Genomic DNA, 18,521 nt, shown 5'->3' on the forward strand with positions numbered 1-18,521 from the left:
GACACAGAAGAAATAAGGAGAGACAGACCAATGCATGCTTTAATGGACTCTCAAGGACACCTACTGCAGAAACAGTGAATATCATTTTGTGCATGCTCGACTTATTCAATCTACTCTTCTAGCTTTGATATTTTGTTTATGCTTGGATCTATCCTCAGAACAAAGTGGCAGAAGAAAACATAATGCAGAGTAACACGGTCAGATCAGTCACAACAGCTGAGGTTTTTTATCCTGTAGGTGCAAAGTGATAGCCTGTTAAAATATGCGTGAGAGTTATGAATCATGTAAAGCGAGGCCCCAGGAAAAAAGGAGCTCTCTCTCTCTCTCTCTCTCTCCAGCGCGTGCGTAAGGTCATTTGCTGCACAGGCTCATCTGGGCTCTAATTGAATTAAGCAGGCCTCGCGGGGCCCCGGGCTAACCTGAACACTAATCTGTGGGCCATTATTTCCTGTTAACAGTACACTCCCTCTCTCCCTCTCCTCATCCTCCGCCCTCTCTCTCTCTGCCTACCCAAAGCATATATGTGCTTTAAAAGTTCACTCACTCCGAGCCTCCCACAGGGAAGAGCCTTAAAAATAGAAAGAGGCTGATTTCGTTTGTTCGTTTTTATCGAGGTTGTGTGATGAGGGCGTCTACGTGGAGGAGAGTGACCTTTAATGATGATCGCTGTTGAAAATTCAAATCAAAGTTTTCGCGTCTGTATGTGGAAGTGCGTCAATTAAATCTGGGGTTTTTTCAATGCTTTCTAAAGGGAGTTTTAACAGAGTTGAAAACAATTGAGGTTAATGCTGCTTGAAGAGACGCTTTTATCAGGTTCTATCTGGAGCTGAACATCAGAGGTGGATGTAAAAATACTAGAGATGTTCCAATACCGATCAGAATTGTCTCTAATAAGGCAGAAAATAATAGTTTTTTTAAATGCACCGGACTGGATTGTAACCCAATACTTACTGGTATTGATATCAGGAAGTAAAAGATGGTATTGGAGCATCTCTCAATGCTCATCAAGTGTTTCTCCTTCTGATCTTGATTTAGGATCAGTGTGTCCCAGTTGACTTTATTTTCTTCTCCTTTTCAGTATTTTCTACTTCATTTTCTTAGTGTTTTGATACTATTTTTACCACATACATGGTGCACTTCTTTAATCTGTAATTCACTGTCAACAAAGCTTTTACTTGGGGGTCAAAAGACTTCTTCAGCTCAAAATCTACTCCTCTTACTATCTAATTTTCTTTATCGAACTTTAAGTCTGCTTTTCAGGCATTAACATTGATTCTCTTTGCAGAACAAGAGCTCCACATCTTGCTCAAGGACACTGACTGAGCAGCTTAGAACCTCAAACCTTCTGACTCTTGACTCCCGTCCTTTCCTCGACTCTTATCCAGCCACCCTCCTGTATGATGTGCTATCTATTGCAGCAGGAATGCTACAAGAATCTTTTGCAAATAAAGAAGTCAGTGGGAGGACCTCAGAGGGTCGGGTGCCCTTCTCACCTGGTGTCATCCCACTCGGGGCTGAGTCCGGTCAAAGAGCCGCGGGACTCGGAGACAAACTTGAAGACGACCAGGAGGCAGTCCCGGCACAGCTGGACCAGCCGGCGGCAGCACTGCAGCTCCTGCGGTGACACCACCTCGCTGCTCTTACTGAAGATGGTCTCCCACGATGAGCTGGAGAGCAGGAAGAACACACATGCGCACACACAAGAGTCAAATTAAGTCAGCAGTTGTGCATTATGTACGCCCACAAAGTTGCGGACAGCTTAATGTGTGTGGCCTCTCACTGAAGATGTGAAGCACTGTACACTGGGATGCACACGCTCTCCCACACAGACATACAGGAAGGAAGGATGAAACAAATCCACGTACAGTTAACCCCCTTTACATTCCCGGACATACCCCCGACTGTGAGTGAGCTTCAACAACTGAGACACGCAACCCTGGGGGGTACGTTTGATGTCTACCCCCCTTTCACTTCTGCGAAGGCAGAGGGTGCTTCCTCTGAAAGGGTTCGGAACTGTGTGTGTGTTTCCATTCTCCTCCTCTAAGTCGCTTTCAAAGCCTGTTGAGTTCATCGCCCACAATAGCTGCTTGGCTGTTTGATTGTTGTTAAGTCCCTTAGATAAAATATCAAACAAGAGCCAGAGAGGAGCAGGGTGGGGGGGCAGCCGCGGTCGGATTTGGAGCGTGATTTTTCGAGGTGCTCTGCTTTGCCGTCGCTGCACGACACCGTGGCCCCCTGCTGGGCTCCCCCATGCTGGGGCCGTGGCCTGCTGTAAGGGGGGGGGGCGGAACCATAGGTTAGTGAGCCGGCTCGATCATCCAGGGCAGACTGCGATCAGACAAAAGCTGCATGGGGTGCATCGAGCCGGGGTTAGCTGAGGCTAGGCTAAGCTAATCCTCCTGGGCCTTTACCCTTCAACCGTGTCTTTTCTTTCCTTTTTTTTTTTTTTTCATTAATGTCTCATTTTCAATCCCTCTCCTCTCCACTTTCCCTCTGCCACAGTGTCCCTATCCCTTTCTTTCTCCTTCCGGTTATGATCCCCTCCATCTCTATCACTGACTCACTCCCTTCCCTCGCCCTCCCTCAATTACCCCTGCCAAGAAAGAAGGGAGGAGGAGAATGGAGAGCGTTGGGCAGCGACTTCAGTTACACACTCTGAGCCCTCTGTGTCGGGGGAAACACGGCCGGCGAGCAGCAGAACTGTAAAGAATATGGAGAGGAGGAGACGTGAGAAGGTCAGACCTTTATCACAGACGATAAAGCCGCCAGCACAGCAGCTGTCTGCATGTCAGGCCTGTATGTATGTGTGGAGGTTTTTTTTGAGGCGTGCTTAAGTCTTTAAGGGAATAAATGTGTGGAAACAATCTAGATGCATCTAACGCCATGTGTGTGTGTATGTGTCTGGCTTTGAGAGAAACAAAATATACTTCTTGTGGTTAAGAAATCCCATATGAAGCACTGATGGGAAACAGTCCAGTCGTGTGTGTGTGTGTGTCTGTTTTGGGCTTTCTCTAGGGACATGATCAAGTGGGCTGTCACTGCAGCTACTCATCTTTTAGGAAGCCACCAAAAAGAAAGCATGAAAAAAATAAATAACTAAAGAAACCGCATGAAAACTTTAAAGCATCGGAAAACAAACTGAAGTAAAAGAACTCAGAGGTCTCCTTTCAGCTTCTTCCTGCTGCCTCACCCCCCCGCTCGTCTCTTTGCTCTCACCTGTGAAGAAGCCCTGATTAACAGCCCCGATTTGTGACCTTAATTTGCACCCTGTCTCTGCAGAGCATCGCGTCTCATTCATGCTTTCAGGAGAGAGCAGCGGGGTCTGGTCGCTCTGTCACTCACTCTCTGTCATTCAGCTGCCGTCGCTTCCTCAGTCAAACTAAATAAAACCTTGGAGAACGTCCCCGCTGTCACTGACGCTGACAGAGAGAGGAACACTGGGCTTAAGGACATGGGGAGATTGCACCGAGTGTGTGTGTGTGTGTCTACTTGTGGTTATGGAGATTGAAGAGTGGCATTATTGAATGGATGCAGTGGTAATTACCCTGCAGTCAGTGTCATCACTTGTTTTGATTCTGAAGTATTGGTTTTTCAGCAACTGATGCTCGCTCAGGGAAGTTCATAGTAATACTGAGGACAATTTGTTTCTTTTTTATAATTGCAGTTAAAATCTGGCTTAAAATTCAAGTCTTACATTTTACAATCTTTCAATTTTTTAGGGTCTTTTTGCTGATTGTATGTTTTTGCAAATTTCCTGGATTTGATGGTCCTATGTTATGTACATAGAACCATCAAAAAGGCGTTTCCACATCTACCTTGTTTGCCGCGGACATTTGGATTTTTCGGTTTAGTTTGAATCCCCACCCAAAAGAACAGGAGTGAAAGGTGCTGGGGACCATGGTCTGAACCAGGTGATGCTGGTAGTGATACCATAATGATATTACAATGGCAATGAAATTAATGAAATGTACTGGTTCATTCATGTTCTCCATTCAAACACAAAGACTACTAACCGCTGACATGACAACACAGCAACGTCAGATGCATCAGTCTACAAACCAACCAATGAAAAGTAGGTAGACTCAGCCCACAGGTAATGACAACAGGATGCATGTATGTCCTACTTACATCTTAACTTCGAAGATCAAATGTAAATATTCTGACAAAGACCAAGTTTGAAAATTACACAACACATTCACTCCCAGCTCACATACAGTGTGCAGGCGTGTGCAGATGACAGTGGGCAGGTTAGCTACACAAACTGTCCTACCCGGTGTTGGAGAAGCAGTTCCACAGGCCCTGCCCGTGACTCCAGAGCAGCCGGTTGAAGACTCGGTTAAAGAGCCGATAGAGGTGGAGGCTCTCCACATCTGGTTCTCTCCAGATCCGCTGCAGTGCCGAGCGTACGTTGGTGCGAACGATGTCCAACACCTGAGTGACAGAAGAAGAAGAGGTGTAAATCAAGCATGTGATAATGAGGGAGATTAGTGCTGCTAGACAGCTTTTTTAATTGATATGCATCTGTTGGCAACTGTTGGCAAAAAATACTGATCTTTCTATCTTACCTTAAAATTAGCAATCAGAAGATAATGGATTCACTCAATAACTGAGGGCAAGCTGGCATGTATGTATAAATACAGGCAGCACGCAAAGCACATTAACACATACTGAAAACTACTTTAATCAGACTCTACACACGTATATATTTAGATTTTGAGCAGGTTGATCTCTGCGTCCGTGTTAAAGTGTGCATACAGCCAGAGTGTGTGTTGAGAGAGAGTGAGAGAGAGAGAGAGAGAGAGAGAGAGAGAGAGAGAGAGAGAGAGAGAGAGAGAGAGAGAGAGAGAGAGAGAGAGAGAGAGAGAGAGGCTTGGTAGAGGCAGGACAGAAAGTACTGGGGCAGGCAGGAGAGAGCATGGGAGAGGACTAATTGCTGCACTAACGTCAGTCTCGCAGAGAAGGTGTCAGAAGTTCCTGGGCACTCTGAGAACACCTGCGCCATCCTTCCATCTTCCCTCTTTCCGTCCCTCCCCACTTCACTGCCTTCTCTTCCACCCTTTTTCCTTCCCTTTTCACCCCGCTCAGAGTGCAGCGCTGTGGCTCTTTTGACTTTGATTCCTCGCTCCTCATTACTGACGTGCCCGTCTAACTCTGTGCGAGCGTGCATGTGTGTTTTGCGATGCGAAGAGGCAAGATTTCCCTACAGCAATATGAGGCGAGCGAGACACGCTTACACACTCCAACTGATAGATGAGCAAACACACACACACACACACACACACACACACACACTCACTCACACACACACACAGATATGTTTTGGTATGGTAATCAGATGGCAGAGCGGTGGGCGCTACATTCCTGACCTCTGCCTGCTGCTCATTAGGCTGCTCCACTCCAAATAAAACATCAGCTCGCACCGCCACAGCCCACAACACAGCGACGCACTGTTGTGCCGAAATCAGCGGCTGAGACATGGCATCATTACTGACACACCTACTGGATGCCATTTCACGTCTTGTCCCCTCTTCTGTTTTGTTTACAACCTCTTTGGTCTCTCTACATCTCACTGTCTGCCAGGGTAATGATCTCCGTACATGTCTTCTTCCCCCTCTATTAATTGATTTTGGGGATTTCAGTTCTACTTTTAAAAGTTGTTTAAAGACTTTGAAAGGAATAAACAAGAGTGGGGACATAGCTGCTTTTAAATTGTCCACTTTACACAGGGGGATGGATTCGATCATGTAGCAGCATTAACGACCAGAGGAGGTTATTTAAACAGATGTCAAATGATAATTGTAGCCCATTTTTAAGATTTTAAGAGTAAATGTATTCAGAAATGAAGATACATGATGATAATGATGGAGAACTCCGCTGTTATTAATTACAATTAAGTTCAGTAAGAATCTATCGATGACGAATTAGCCTCTGGGGGCAACAGCCAATATTTGTGGTCGTCTGGTTTAGAGAGTGAATATCCAGGCCAATAGTCTCATCTCCGACTGATTGTTCACTGTCACAGTCCAACAAGTCCACATGATCCACACAGTTCAATAGGTCCAAATGACATTTTGGCTGCTATCTGCATTCATATGCAATAAAAAGCCCAATAGGCAATGCTTCTTGGTCAATGTGTTGTGACCTATGGGAAACCAAAGCCTTCTTTAAAGGTGACTGATGTAATTGGTCATACTAGAAACAAGACGGTTTCTGGACCCCAAGATTCTGCATATTCTCATGTAGAATCTGTTTATAGAGATTAAGTAAGTATTATTAATGAGACCAGTCACCTGACACACGCTCACAATTTAGCACATGGAAATAAACTCTTGGCATTTTGCTGTATATCCCTCAACTTTCCTCTAGACCTGTAATTGGTTCAAATGTTGCTTATAAAATTCCAGGAAATTGTGTTTCCATGTGCAGTGCAATTTACACAGATAGCCGCCAGAATCCTGTAACTCTTTTCTATCAGCACAGTTTAAATGTGAGCCTCTGTTGTACGAGGCCACATCTCAACCAGTGCTTCCCCTACAGCGATCTCACAAACCAATAAACTGCAACAACTCTTCTGTCTCAGAGGTCCTCTCCTTTATTTCTGTTCTATGTTAAACTGTCTCTTGTTGTGTTTCAGCGTTTAGGGTTTTCATCACTTTGAAAAGTGGCTTTTAGTCAAAATATATTTAGTCAAATATTAAACAGGCTTGAAATGCAGTGGGTTGCCCTGAAAGTAATTCAAACTTTGCAAACATACTCTTACAAAATCTGGTAGCTACTAAGGATGTGGAGCCAATCGACTGTCCAGTTCTCTAATGGGACAAGTTAATTGACCCAGATATCTTCAGGTCTGACACCAGCATAAAAACTCACCTTCCGTTGTTTGGTCGAGTCCAGCTTCACCAGCCAATAGGAGGCAACCTTTGGTTTATGGTATTTCCAGTTGTCAAGGATCTAAGTGAGGAATAGACAGGGTGAAAAACAGTTGCATAAACATGCAAAAAGAAGACTTTCCTTATTACAGACTGCCATTCTTTAATAAGTTGAATTACAATGTGAAAAAATATAGAAACTCCTAGTGATAATAACAACAGAAAACTAGTCTTCTGTGACTTCATTGAATCTTTTGTTAAATACCCAAGGTTACCACACCACTCTTACAATGATCTACAGTTCAGTCACTGCATAGAACAATGTGACATGTTTTTAATTATACCACTCAATGTGCTGGATCTTTGTGTCTCATACATACTGTGGAAATGTCCCATGTTTATACATGGCATGACTTCTCTTTTGAAGAAAAGGTTTGGTATTGTGTGATATTTGGCATCTGGCTCATGAGTGTTTACTGCAGCACAACACTAAACTGCTTGTTATTCTGTCTTCAGTGTGCAGGGAGAGTAGCTTGAACTTTTGGCATCACACCAATTTCCTGCCAGTTTTACAAAACTAGTGTAGACTTTTATCTTACACGAACTCAAAACTCTCTTGAAATTTCAAACACCCTTGAATGAGGGTCTGCATGATCCAGGCAGATAATTTAAAGCATCAATTCTTAATTTCTCATGAATGGTTTAAATAATGTGCTTTTTGGGGTATTTTCCATGTCAATCAGCTCTTAGTTGGTGCTTTTTATGGAAAAGTGCCTCAAGTTCATTTTCAAACTTAGAAAACTGGCTGAAAAATTACATGTTGTCCAAAATAGGCTTCTCTGTGTTATTGGTGAATTGCGACACAACTGATTTACGATCTTATTGTTCCTCAGAGGAACCCTATGTTCTACCGGTGTGGGATAAATCCTTGGGGCATGGGTTGTTATGTTCAAAAGCTGCGCTGGATATCCCCCATGCACCTGCTCCTAGTGCCAGCACCACCGTGTACGTACAGCCACTGTTACTGTTGTTCTGTTGACTTAGTCTACATCTCCCACTGGTATAAACCTCACATGTAGCATTCTAGATCCCCTGCAAACAGTGCTCCCAGGGGGAATCTCCAGTGTAAACTTTATGTGTATTCACACACACAAACAGACACACACATAAAAAATGATAAAAAATCCCCAAGGATTAACAGATACAGAGCTACGGTTTCCAGAAAGTTACTTATTGTGGTTTAAGCCTCGAAGATGCGTTATTTTTTTTATCAGTTGATTAATATCATTATTATTATTATTATTTTGCTCAAAAAAGCTGAATTTGCAAAACCTTGGCGACCAATCTGTGGCTTTGTAATAAATTATCAAAGTCCAGCTGTATTTGCTCTACTAACAGTATTTAAAAGTCTAACATTTCAGGTTTTTCACATCTCCTGAAGTGTAGGTCAAATTTTTACCAAATGTCCTAGGCCATCATCGGACACAGTTTAGCAAAAGCTTGTTGAGTGAATATTACCTAATGTATTTTTAGATATTGACCAATAAGCTTCACAAGACATGGGGTTAATTAATAATAACATAACTCCATAGCTTATTCAAACCATATTCTTAAACCATTTACACACATTTAATGGATCATATATTTTTTATTTATTCTCACTTTGAAACTAAACATGATTTCATCAAAAGCTCGGAAGTGGGAATTTTCCATCAGCGCATAAACACATGATGGATTTCTGGATAAATATGAACATTTGTCTATTTGTGTTCAAATTGATGGATATTTATGTGAAACCACAAAATGACGCGCAAATTTTACTGATTGGTAAATCTTGTTTTGTATTTGTAGATCAAGAAAAACTAATTTGAGAATATTTGGTGTCTATTATCTCTCATAGACCCCCACTCATTGTGACGTGCAGCTTTAATTTGTGCTTCCTCTTGTTGAGGAAGCTTGAACCAGGAGCTGCTGCTTGCGGCTGTATTTTCTATATTTTACTTGTTCAGCTTCTTCTCTAAATAAGATCCTCATGAACCTTGTCTGGTAGGCAGCGAGCTCATTTGTCACATTTGTTTCGTACGTACACAAATTACCCTCAATTAAAACACAAAAAAAACACACTCGATACTTTTCACCTTTCGTGGTTCCAAATACCACAAAAAAACACGGGTTTGAGTGAAAGATAACGGAGGCAATTTCTCCGATGCAAACACATCATTAGCCCAATTAGACCTCAAACTTTAAATCATAAAATAAAAAAATAAAGTCAACGCTCCTTGTCTCCCGAGGCGAAGAGTGAACGATACAGGTGCAGTCGTTTGTCTGCATTTTCACAGCGCTCTCATTAGGGATTGTTAACAGCACAGGTGTGGTGGTAATTGTCTCCCCCCCGATACACACATGTCACACGTACACACACATTTTCTTTTCATTGTTCTTGGGAAAAAATTGCATGGGCATGTGTTAATTACATGGTTGACTTGCCCTAAGCTAACCTTACTTGTAACCACTACTTATCTATTAAGATGTATTTTTTCTTTATTAGATCATCATTAGGAATGTTATGTTTGTCTTGAATAGTTGTAGGATGGTGCCTTCACTGAGCTTCAATACAGAGTCCCAGCCAGTAGTGTAGTGCAGGCTATACGTAGGTAAAACATGCGGTGAAGTTATTTATATAGTAATATTTCCAAACTGACCCCTGACAAAAATAATTACATTTTATAATGGTGGCACACTCTGACCTAAACTGTCTGTTGCTAATCAACTCTTCAATATGAGAGTTTACAAAAGAAACGACAGGCCCATAGACAACTAGGTTGACTCAAAATCATGTAGTTGCCATCACCCTGACGTCTGTGGGCCAGTATTGATACAAGTCTGCATCTGACACACAGCTTTTATCCTTTTTTGGATGGGCTGACAAACAAATAAGAGTGTACCCACTTCTCTAGGCACCAGTACACCACTGGTCACCAGTCATTCTGTTGTCTACACTTTTGGATTGTTGACCTTTGCACGAATGTGACATAAAAATACTCTGGTACACCTCTTTCTGTCTCCTTCACATGTTGCTGACTAAAATCTGATTTTGTGAATTGGAGATGTTGGTGGTATCAGTTGACCTGGTGAAGAAACACTGTGTGGCTGCTGTCCCTTCAGCACTGTGAGAGCAATGGTGCTGAACAGACAGCTGGTGGTGAGGACAGCAGAGGAAGCAGCAGAGGTCAGAGTCAGTGGAGACGGGACAGTCTGATGCTTTCGTCTAACTTCTGCTTCTGGAGTGAATTCAAGGTGCCTCGGCCTCTTTGTGGAGTTTTTTTGTAAAGGATTGTCTTTTTCTTTGGTTTTTCAAGCATTTTCCCGAATATGATTGTTTTATTTATTCAAGTCATTTGGAAAATGCATATTAAAAACTGTTGTTTCTGCAGTAGTGCATAATTGTGAGTCATTAGCTATGGCTCATCACTAGAACTAAAATGGAGATCAGTAACACAATAACACAAACATACAGATGCAAACGAATGTGCACAGAGCAAACGAGAGGGCACGGTGATCCGACCAAAAATAGAGGAGACAGTGATTAAAACTAAGGAGCAGTGGGGAATGAGTCGGGGCAGCAAACTGAGCGACAGGTTGTCACGGGGGTCATTTGAAAGACAATGGGAGCCAGGCCAATGAGGATGGGCTATTGTGGAGGGAGGAGAGGAGGTCACTCTTAGTTAGACTGCAGAGTGTCTGCACCTGGCCACAGAGGGGGGCTCTGGGAATAGTACAGGATTTCTGCTCCACCTGTACTCCATGTTCATTCCTACTTTCTTAACTGTGTTTATTTCAGTCTTTTTCTAACAATATTTGGTGACTATTTGTTTCTGCCTCAGAATCTGAATCATTTCAATACACATTAAAAACACCCACTGGATAAACCATGCACCCACCTCATCCAGCACAGCCTCGGCCTCTTCCTCGGTTTTGCCGGGGAACCTGATCCTCATGGCGGTGAGCGCGGCCAGGGTCTGACGCACCAGCTCCGCCTCCTGCTCTTTACTCCTCAGGTTTATTAGCGGATCGCTCTAAAAACACAAACAAGTCGAGCACAAAGCTCAAGAAAACCATTCTGTGTACAGATACACACCATGATACATTTATTTATAAGCACCTTTCAAGACTCCCAAGGACACTTTACCAATACAAGAAACATCCATTATTAAACTGAATGATTCACGTCATCTCACGTCTACACCAGGTTCAAATAGAACCTGCTACTAACACACATGGAAAAGGAATTCATTTGATTTGATTTAACTTTTGATACGTTGAATAAATTTCACCATTTAAATGGCTGCAATTGCTGTTATTTTATTAACTACTTTTTCATGTCAGCGCACATTTTATAAATCTCAATCGAATACTGTATTTTTATATATTAGTCATTAATATTTCTTATTCCAAGACATTTAATCTTCTGTTTGTTATGCCCTGAGAGCTCAGTAATGTATGATGCTGTTTCAGTATCATTTGTTATAGTAACAGATCATTATTTATGTACACCGTTAGCTCAGTGCAGCATCCACAACATACAACATGCTGCATAAATCCTGTTCAAGCATGTAGTTATTCCCCCATGTGTGATTCCCATGGGGAACTCAAGAATGCGAGAAACCAGAGAATAAAATAGAGAAATATATACATGCATGTCAGGAGAGAAGCGAACGAACACCCAGTGCACGCTATGGCCTTTTCCCAGTGTGAAGTTTTCCACTTGTTTATTTTAATCAGTGTTAAAAAAAAGTATCCTGTCTCATTTTATTTTGTCCAAGTGTATTCAAAGGTTGCCAGAGCACTCGTAATGAAGGACAGGGAATGGAGGAGGCAGGCGGAAAGCAACAGATGGCGACAGAATAGAGGATTATTGTCATGGGCTGCAGAGGCTCTTTACAGTATCATGCAGATACTTAAGAGATTCTTTGTGGGACAGGAGACAGTAAATGTCAGAGGAGGAGAGGAGCAGCTAAAGGGGGAAAAGTGGTGGTGACAGAACTGGTTAAGTTGCAAGTCAGTGTTTGGTGAAACAGAATTTGAAAGTAATTCTTGAATTTTCCTATTTTAGGAGTAAAGCAACAGAGGATTTTCTCATTGAGGAAAATGACAGCTTGACAGTGTGAGAATGAATTTCGTGACTGACACTCGTCTCACTCATTGTGAAGAGTAAAGAGGTGAACACGACCCCTTGTGTGTGGGGGGGTTTTATTGATCTTACTATGTTGGAGTGGATGGTTCCCAGGCTGTTGCTGTGAGGCACGCGGTGGGTGGAGCCGCTGCGGCTCAGCGATTGAGAGCGCAGCGTGGCGGAGGTCGGCCTGACGAGGGGCGTGGCCACGGGGACTGTGGGCGATGGCTTGGTAGACAGCCCTCGCACCTCACTGGGTGACGAGAGGGAGGCGATGGAGCGCGGACAGGAGATGGAGCGCCTGATTGGACCGGAGAGGGTCGGAGATGCGGAGGGGGCGGGGCTGGTTTTCAGCGGCTTGACGGGAGGTTTCCAGTGCATGCGACCTGTAAGAAAACAGAGAGATGGAGGGGTGGGGGTTGAGGGGGAGGAACACTGACTCACTGTGACACTTTGATTTTTTTTTTTTACCCCTGATCCTGTCCCAGCCCCCCCCCCTCCCCGCCTCCCCCATTCAATGTCAAGCTCTCCTCTCTGCTTTCCATCCATTGCCGGGTGGCTTTGGAGATGAAGTGTGGCATTAAAAACTCCTGTAGCCGCACTCCAGCACACTGGCCCAGTAGCTCAGTGTGTGTGTGTGTGTGTGTGTGTGTGTGTGTGTGTGTGTGTGTGTGTGTGTGTGTGTGTGTGTGTATGTGTGTGTGTGTGTGTGTGTGTGTGTGTGTGTGTGTGTGTGTGTGTGTGTGTGTGTTTGTGTGTGTGTGTGTGTGTGTGTGTGTATGTGTGTGTGTGCGTGTTATTAACGACCGCAGCATATGTAGGCAAAACCAGAAACTAAAAAGTGATCCTGTCTGGTTTCAGAATGGATTAAAGAGCAGCTCTCTCTCTGTCTGTCTCTGGAACACACACACACACACACACACACACACACACACACACACACACACATATATATATATAGAAATATAAATACTTTTGATATACACACATGCACACACACACCCACACAAGTCAAACATAGGCAAACAGAAAATGAAGCTACAAAACTCACACTGACACTCTCCACACCTTTGAAACTCCTCCAGCTTGTCTACCAGCCAGTGTATTAGCATGTGTTTTTTATTTGTGCGGTATGTCTGTCTGACATTAACTGTGCACACAAGTGATTATACAATGTGTGTGTGTGTGTGTGCGTGTGTGGCTGCTGAACCTTTCGAGATTTGGCCATTGCCAAATGAGAGCATTATGGGGCTTAGTCCTAGCAGCCCTTTGGTGGCTTGGTATGAATTATGGCTTGGCAGAGTATTGCTGTGTGGCTCGGCGCACACACACACACATACTGATACATACACACACACTCATTGATACTTAATCCAAAAGTTGGGCTCTTTCACAGATTATTTTCTTATTTTGTGACAAAGAGAATTAGCTAATTCGAGACTCCTCCCTATTGAGGAGTGAAACCGATTGCTGAAGAGATTTCTTTTTCCTTCCCAAGGTCAGAACACAAGATGACTGTGTGCGATGTCCTCTGTTTCACATCAGAGAGCAGAGAGTGTGTTGATGTGTGCGACTTATGAGAGTTTGTGGTAATATTTGAAAACACATTGCTATAAAACATTTAACACAAGGTGTTCTCAAGGTAAACAACAAACAGGATCTTTTCTTCCAATCAAGTTCACTCTTCTCTTTATCTCTGCCTCTTCCTTCACCTTCCATTTACCGAAGCTGTTCACTTATACAAGATGCTTTTTGCTATACTCAAGTGCTTTTCAAACATGCTGTGAGTGTTTGGGTCTACAGCTGTTGAAGATGGGAAGATTCTTGGCAACAAAGAGCCACGTCCCATGAGTCACAGGCTATGATGACTCTGCTTGCACTTTAATTAAAATCCAAGGATCTGGTCCCATTTTCACACATCAATCAGCTGGGCTGATGAACATCTGTAATGTAGCCTCTGCTGGCTCGTACCATGAAACCCTGCCCTGCTTCTGCAGAGTGTGTGCTGGGGGCGCATGCACCGCAGCCACTGATCAAAGCAAAACCCTCAGCATTGTGTGTGCGAATGTGCACATTTACACTATATAAATGTGTTCAGCTCAACTATGAATATATATTTCACATGGTGTAATGTGAAAAGCTCCAGGCTGGATGTGGATGTCCTCTGCTTGCACCATCACTGGATCAATTCAAAGTTCCTTATTGCATCATTACATACATGTACGTCTCTCTCCTTTCTCGGCTTTATTCTCCATCTTAGTCAATAAATGCTCCTAATGCAGAAACCTGTTTGAAGTCGGTTTTAGGTAACTGCTGTGATCAGATGAAAAGCTTTGGCTAAAAAAGAAAGAAATCAACAGATAGGGCAGGAGGGAGAAAGCGATACAAATGAGGAGAGAACAAGCGAGCACAAAAAACAAAAACAAACAAGAAAGAGAGATCACAGGAAACCAGGTCCCTGTCGAACTCATCAAACTCTGGCTTCCAGATAAAGACATTCACATTTATGCCTCCTGTCGCTTTACCTGAGCGCTCAGCCAAGTTCTTCTCCTTGTTCCCCCCAAGGTCGTAGGAAACTTTCTTCTCCTTCTTCTCTCCACCTCTTCCTCCTCCTCCTGCTTTCCTCCTCTCCTCCTCCTCTTCATCCGAGGAGGAGCAGGAGTTTTCATCGCTGCTGCCGCCGCTGGTGAAGTCAGCCAGGTAGTCGGGTCGTTGACGTCTCGGTGTCTGGCTGCATTCTGGCATAGCGGTCAAGGGCTGGTGAGGAGAAATATGGCAAATGCATATATATTGTATAAATAAAAACAGAATTGGTGAACAAAGATGCTTTTGTGTAAATTAATGCAGATGAAACGGACACAATAATACGCATGGTTTTTCTGCACCATCACACACACACACCCTTCCTATATTTATCCTCATGGGACCTTCCTCTAACGCTCTCTTTCGTACCCTAAACCATTAAAAATGACATAATTTTGAGAAAATTACCTCCTTACAATCAACACACACACACACACACACATTTGAGCATGAAGATGTTGAGCCGTTGTCAACCTCCCTCAGCCTCGCCTCACCTTCAGCTTCCTACCATCTGTCACTGGGAGACCTGGCGGTGACACGGCCAAGCCCACGGCCCCACATGTATGTGTTTGTTTGCAGGCTCATTATGCACAGAGACACAGTTACACCAGCGCTCCTTCATAAACCCCGGCTGTCACTATAAATAGGAACACGAGCTCCTTCGTACCTTGAACAAATTTGACCTGATTGGATATGTAAAGGTTAAATTCAAAGTAAAGCATATGTTTATTTTCTCTTTAATACCAAATGTTTTACATATCTGACAGTGTGTATAAATGAAAGAATTACAAGGGCAGCTGGAACATGTGATGACTTCAGTGTTGTTCCTTCTTTCCTGCTACTGCATTTCTAGTAATTAGAACGACGTGAAAATACTCACGTATTGTAGGTGAAAGTACAGTATGATGTTTCAATTGTGAATCTGTGGTTGCAGTTTGTCTTTAATCCAGTTTCTGCTGGTTTCAACAAGTTGCATTTAAGACTTTCAAAGACCATAATTAATGAAGAATAAAATCCATAACCAGTACAACAGATATGAATGAAAGATATCATCCATTTCCATAATCTTTTCCACAGCCAAGCTGAGAGTACTGTGATAAATTCTTAAATGGGAGTTTATAGACTCAGTCCCACGTTGTTTTTTTGTGTTGTTTTATTAAAGTGGGCTCTTATTTATGTTGAGAAAGAACACGTGGAGACATTACAAACTAGGCATACTGCCAACACGTTTGTTATTATAAAAGGAACAAAATATTTTAAGTGCAATGGAAATATAATTAAATAAACACTAACATATTTAAAAGCTTTTAAGTTATGAATTTTTTTTAAAGTTTCATTTAAGTTAATCATAAAAACATATTTTGGGTTTGATGAGTATTAAGTCGACAGTCTATTTCACATCCTGGATGGGAACAAGCTGAGAGCATTAATAAAACATTTATACATCTGTTATTCAATGGTTAGCTTGGGCAGCGCTGTCAGGCCACCCAAATTAATGGACAGGAAGTGATCAGAGGGCTTACACAGTCACCGCCGGAAAGCTGCGTGGGTGAATGATGGAGAGGGATGGAGACAGAGAGAGATTAAATACAAGAGAGGAGAATAAAGGGGGGAGATGGGAACATGAGATTGATGGGGAGAGAAATAAAGAGGAGGAGGTGAGACTGAGAATGGGAGTGGGGAGAAACAGAGGGCACGCATTGAATACATGGAGAGGGAACGGAAATGAACAGAGAGAGAGGGAGAGAAAAGGGCTGAAAAGAAAGGGCTGAAAATACCAGGCAGGAACCGACTCTGGATAAACAGAGGAGAGGAAGACAAAGAGAGGAGGTTAAACACTGAACAGACGAGATGAGAGAGAAACATGTGTGAGTCTGCCGAGACGTGGCAAGAGGAGTAACTAGGTAAAGTCGAGGTAAAGGGTGAACTAAGGTGAAAGTTGTGGGAAGAGGGAACTGCCACAGGGATCAAACGTGAGGAGGTGTGAAGCATAAAGAGTAAAAGAGAGAAAGAAAACCTGCAGGGACTTTCCAACTTGCACTCTTTGGCACCTTCGCCATTTCACTTCCTCTCTCTCTCCATCCTCAGTGATAACAAACTGGCGCTCTCCTTCCTTCCCTCAAAATCCCTTCGCCTCGATCCTCTCTTCTAGCTTCCGTGCACTCGAGGGTTCAGCTTCACCAGATGGCTTGTGAGCGCGGTACCCCGAGGAGTGAATCCATCCGTCACAACTCTTTTCTTTTCTCCACTCTGCTCTAAGTGTCTCGCTGTACACTCGGCATCATCGAAAGTGACGGGGCCCAAATTAATTTGGACAACAGTGATTGTGTCTGAACAAGTCCTCATTGCAGCTAAGGCCTCTCTAATGCGGCGTCGAACTGCCCTGTCGAGTCCCTAACACACTGTTTGAGTGTTCCAGCCAATTTAACCCTGGAGTGAGGGATGGATGTAGATGTGTTAGGGGGGGGAGAGAAGTGGATGGAGAGGTGAAGGTAGGGGAGTGGAGCAAGGTGATGGAGGGAGTAATGTGCTGTCGTGGGAAATGGAGGGGGCGTATTGGTGTATGTGACAGAGAGAGAGAGGGAGAGAAAGAGAGGGGGACAGACAGAAAGAAAGATAGCACATGGAGAGAGAGACAGCCTGACAGCTGTCCCCTAGGGGACTTGGGTCTTTTCTTTGGGCCTCTTTCGAATTCTTTTCTTTTCCCGCCTATAAAACCCTCTGCTTATATTTTTTCTGAATCAGACGTTATGTGCATTCTGTGGACGTCAGCTCCAGGCCTCTACGTACCTGCCTCCCCACTAACACTCTCTGCACTTTTGCTCAGGTCCCATGAGACGCACGGTCCCTACTCCCCTTCCTCACACTTAAGTTGTGTCCCTACCTCTCACTCTCTCACGTACCTTAGGTCCTCGCTGCCTGGAAGATTTGCCCATCAGCTTCTCGTCATCCAGTTCACATTGTTCCAGCAGATCCAAGATGTCCTCCTCCTGTCGGCCAAAAAACAGAAAAAACAAGGTGTATGAGAACAAAGTGCAAAAGTTGCTGTTTTTAGTTACATAAGTAATATACAGTTTACAACATATAAAGTATACTTGGCAGTCGGAGTTCATATATCTGCCAAGAATCAACAGTTCCCTTGTGAAACCACATTTGAATTCTCGGGATCCTGATTTTATATTGATCTGCACAAAATTGCACACACTCATACATATCATTACCCTAAATATACCTGAATTTTTCATCAAGATCCATGAATTATTCTCAAAAACCAATGGAAATGTTTTAAAACACACTCTTGCAAAGTAAATGAAAGTGAATAAAAATTCCTGTATCTGCCTCGGATATGGATCCACACCAGAATTAAACGGGTTCTGTCTTGGGACACATGTCCACTGTTTCCACTCATTTTGTGGAAAGCTGTTCAGTTGCTTACAAACAAACTAACCAACAAAGAAACGGACAGGGGGGGGAAACAATAATTCTAATATTTTGATGTCGTCCTGCAGCAGGCGCACATTCGGTTCCAACCCGGCCCTTAGCTGCATGTCCTCAATTCTATCCCCATTTCATGCTTTCCTATTAATAACGGCAAAAATATCTTTAAAAATAATGACTTTAAAGTCAAAATGAGATGTGAGAATGACCCAAAGACCTTCAGTCATTTCAAAGAAAGAGGAGGGAGGAAAAAGTTCAACTTCACAGGCCGCTGTGCCTTATCAAGGGGTTAGAAAAAAAAGGCCCTGGCTGGACATGCATTGCTCTTTGGCAGCGCTCAGAGAGGCTGAATTTGGAAAAGGCGGTCATCGCCAATGTGCTGGGGCCTTGGCCATTTGGCTGAGGCTGAAATGCAGGCAAAGGTGATTAATGTTGCTTCACGGCTGGGACACAAAAGC

General features: G+C 43.4%; 1 protein-coding gene across 1 annotated transcript in view; it reads right to left on the bottom strand.

Annotated features, from left to right (window-relative positions):
• The window catches only part of ttll7 (tubulin tyrosine ligase-like family, member 7), a 62,683-nt gene that overhangs the window by 4,767 nt on the left and 39,395 nt on the right, over positions 1–18,521 (bottom strand). Inside the window, exons 13-19 of the mRNA XM_061078623.1 lie at positions 17,529–17,615; positions 14,568–14,799; positions 12,133–12,428; positions 10,811–10,945; positions 6,871–6,951; positions 4,271–4,431; positions 1,494–1,667 (exon numbers count right to left, since the gene is read on the bottom strand). Of these exons, the coding sequence (XP_060934606.1) occupies positions 1,494–1,667; positions 4,271–4,431; positions 6,871–6,951; positions 10,811–10,945; positions 12,133–12,428; positions 14,568–14,799; positions 17,529–17,615 (1,166 nt within the window). The remainder of the gene's footprint in view (positions 1–1,493; positions 1,668–4,270; positions 4,432–6,870; positions 6,952–10,810; positions 10,946–12,132; positions 12,429–14,567; positions 14,800–17,528; positions 17,616–18,521) is intronic.

This window comes from Limanda limanda, chromosome 9 (genome assembly GCF_963576545.1).
Source record: "Limanda limanda chromosome 9, fLimLim1.1, whole genome shotgun sequence".
NCBI classification, from domain to species: Eukaryota; Metazoa; Chordata; class Actinopteri; order Pleuronectiformes; family Pleuronectidae; genus Limanda; species Limanda limanda.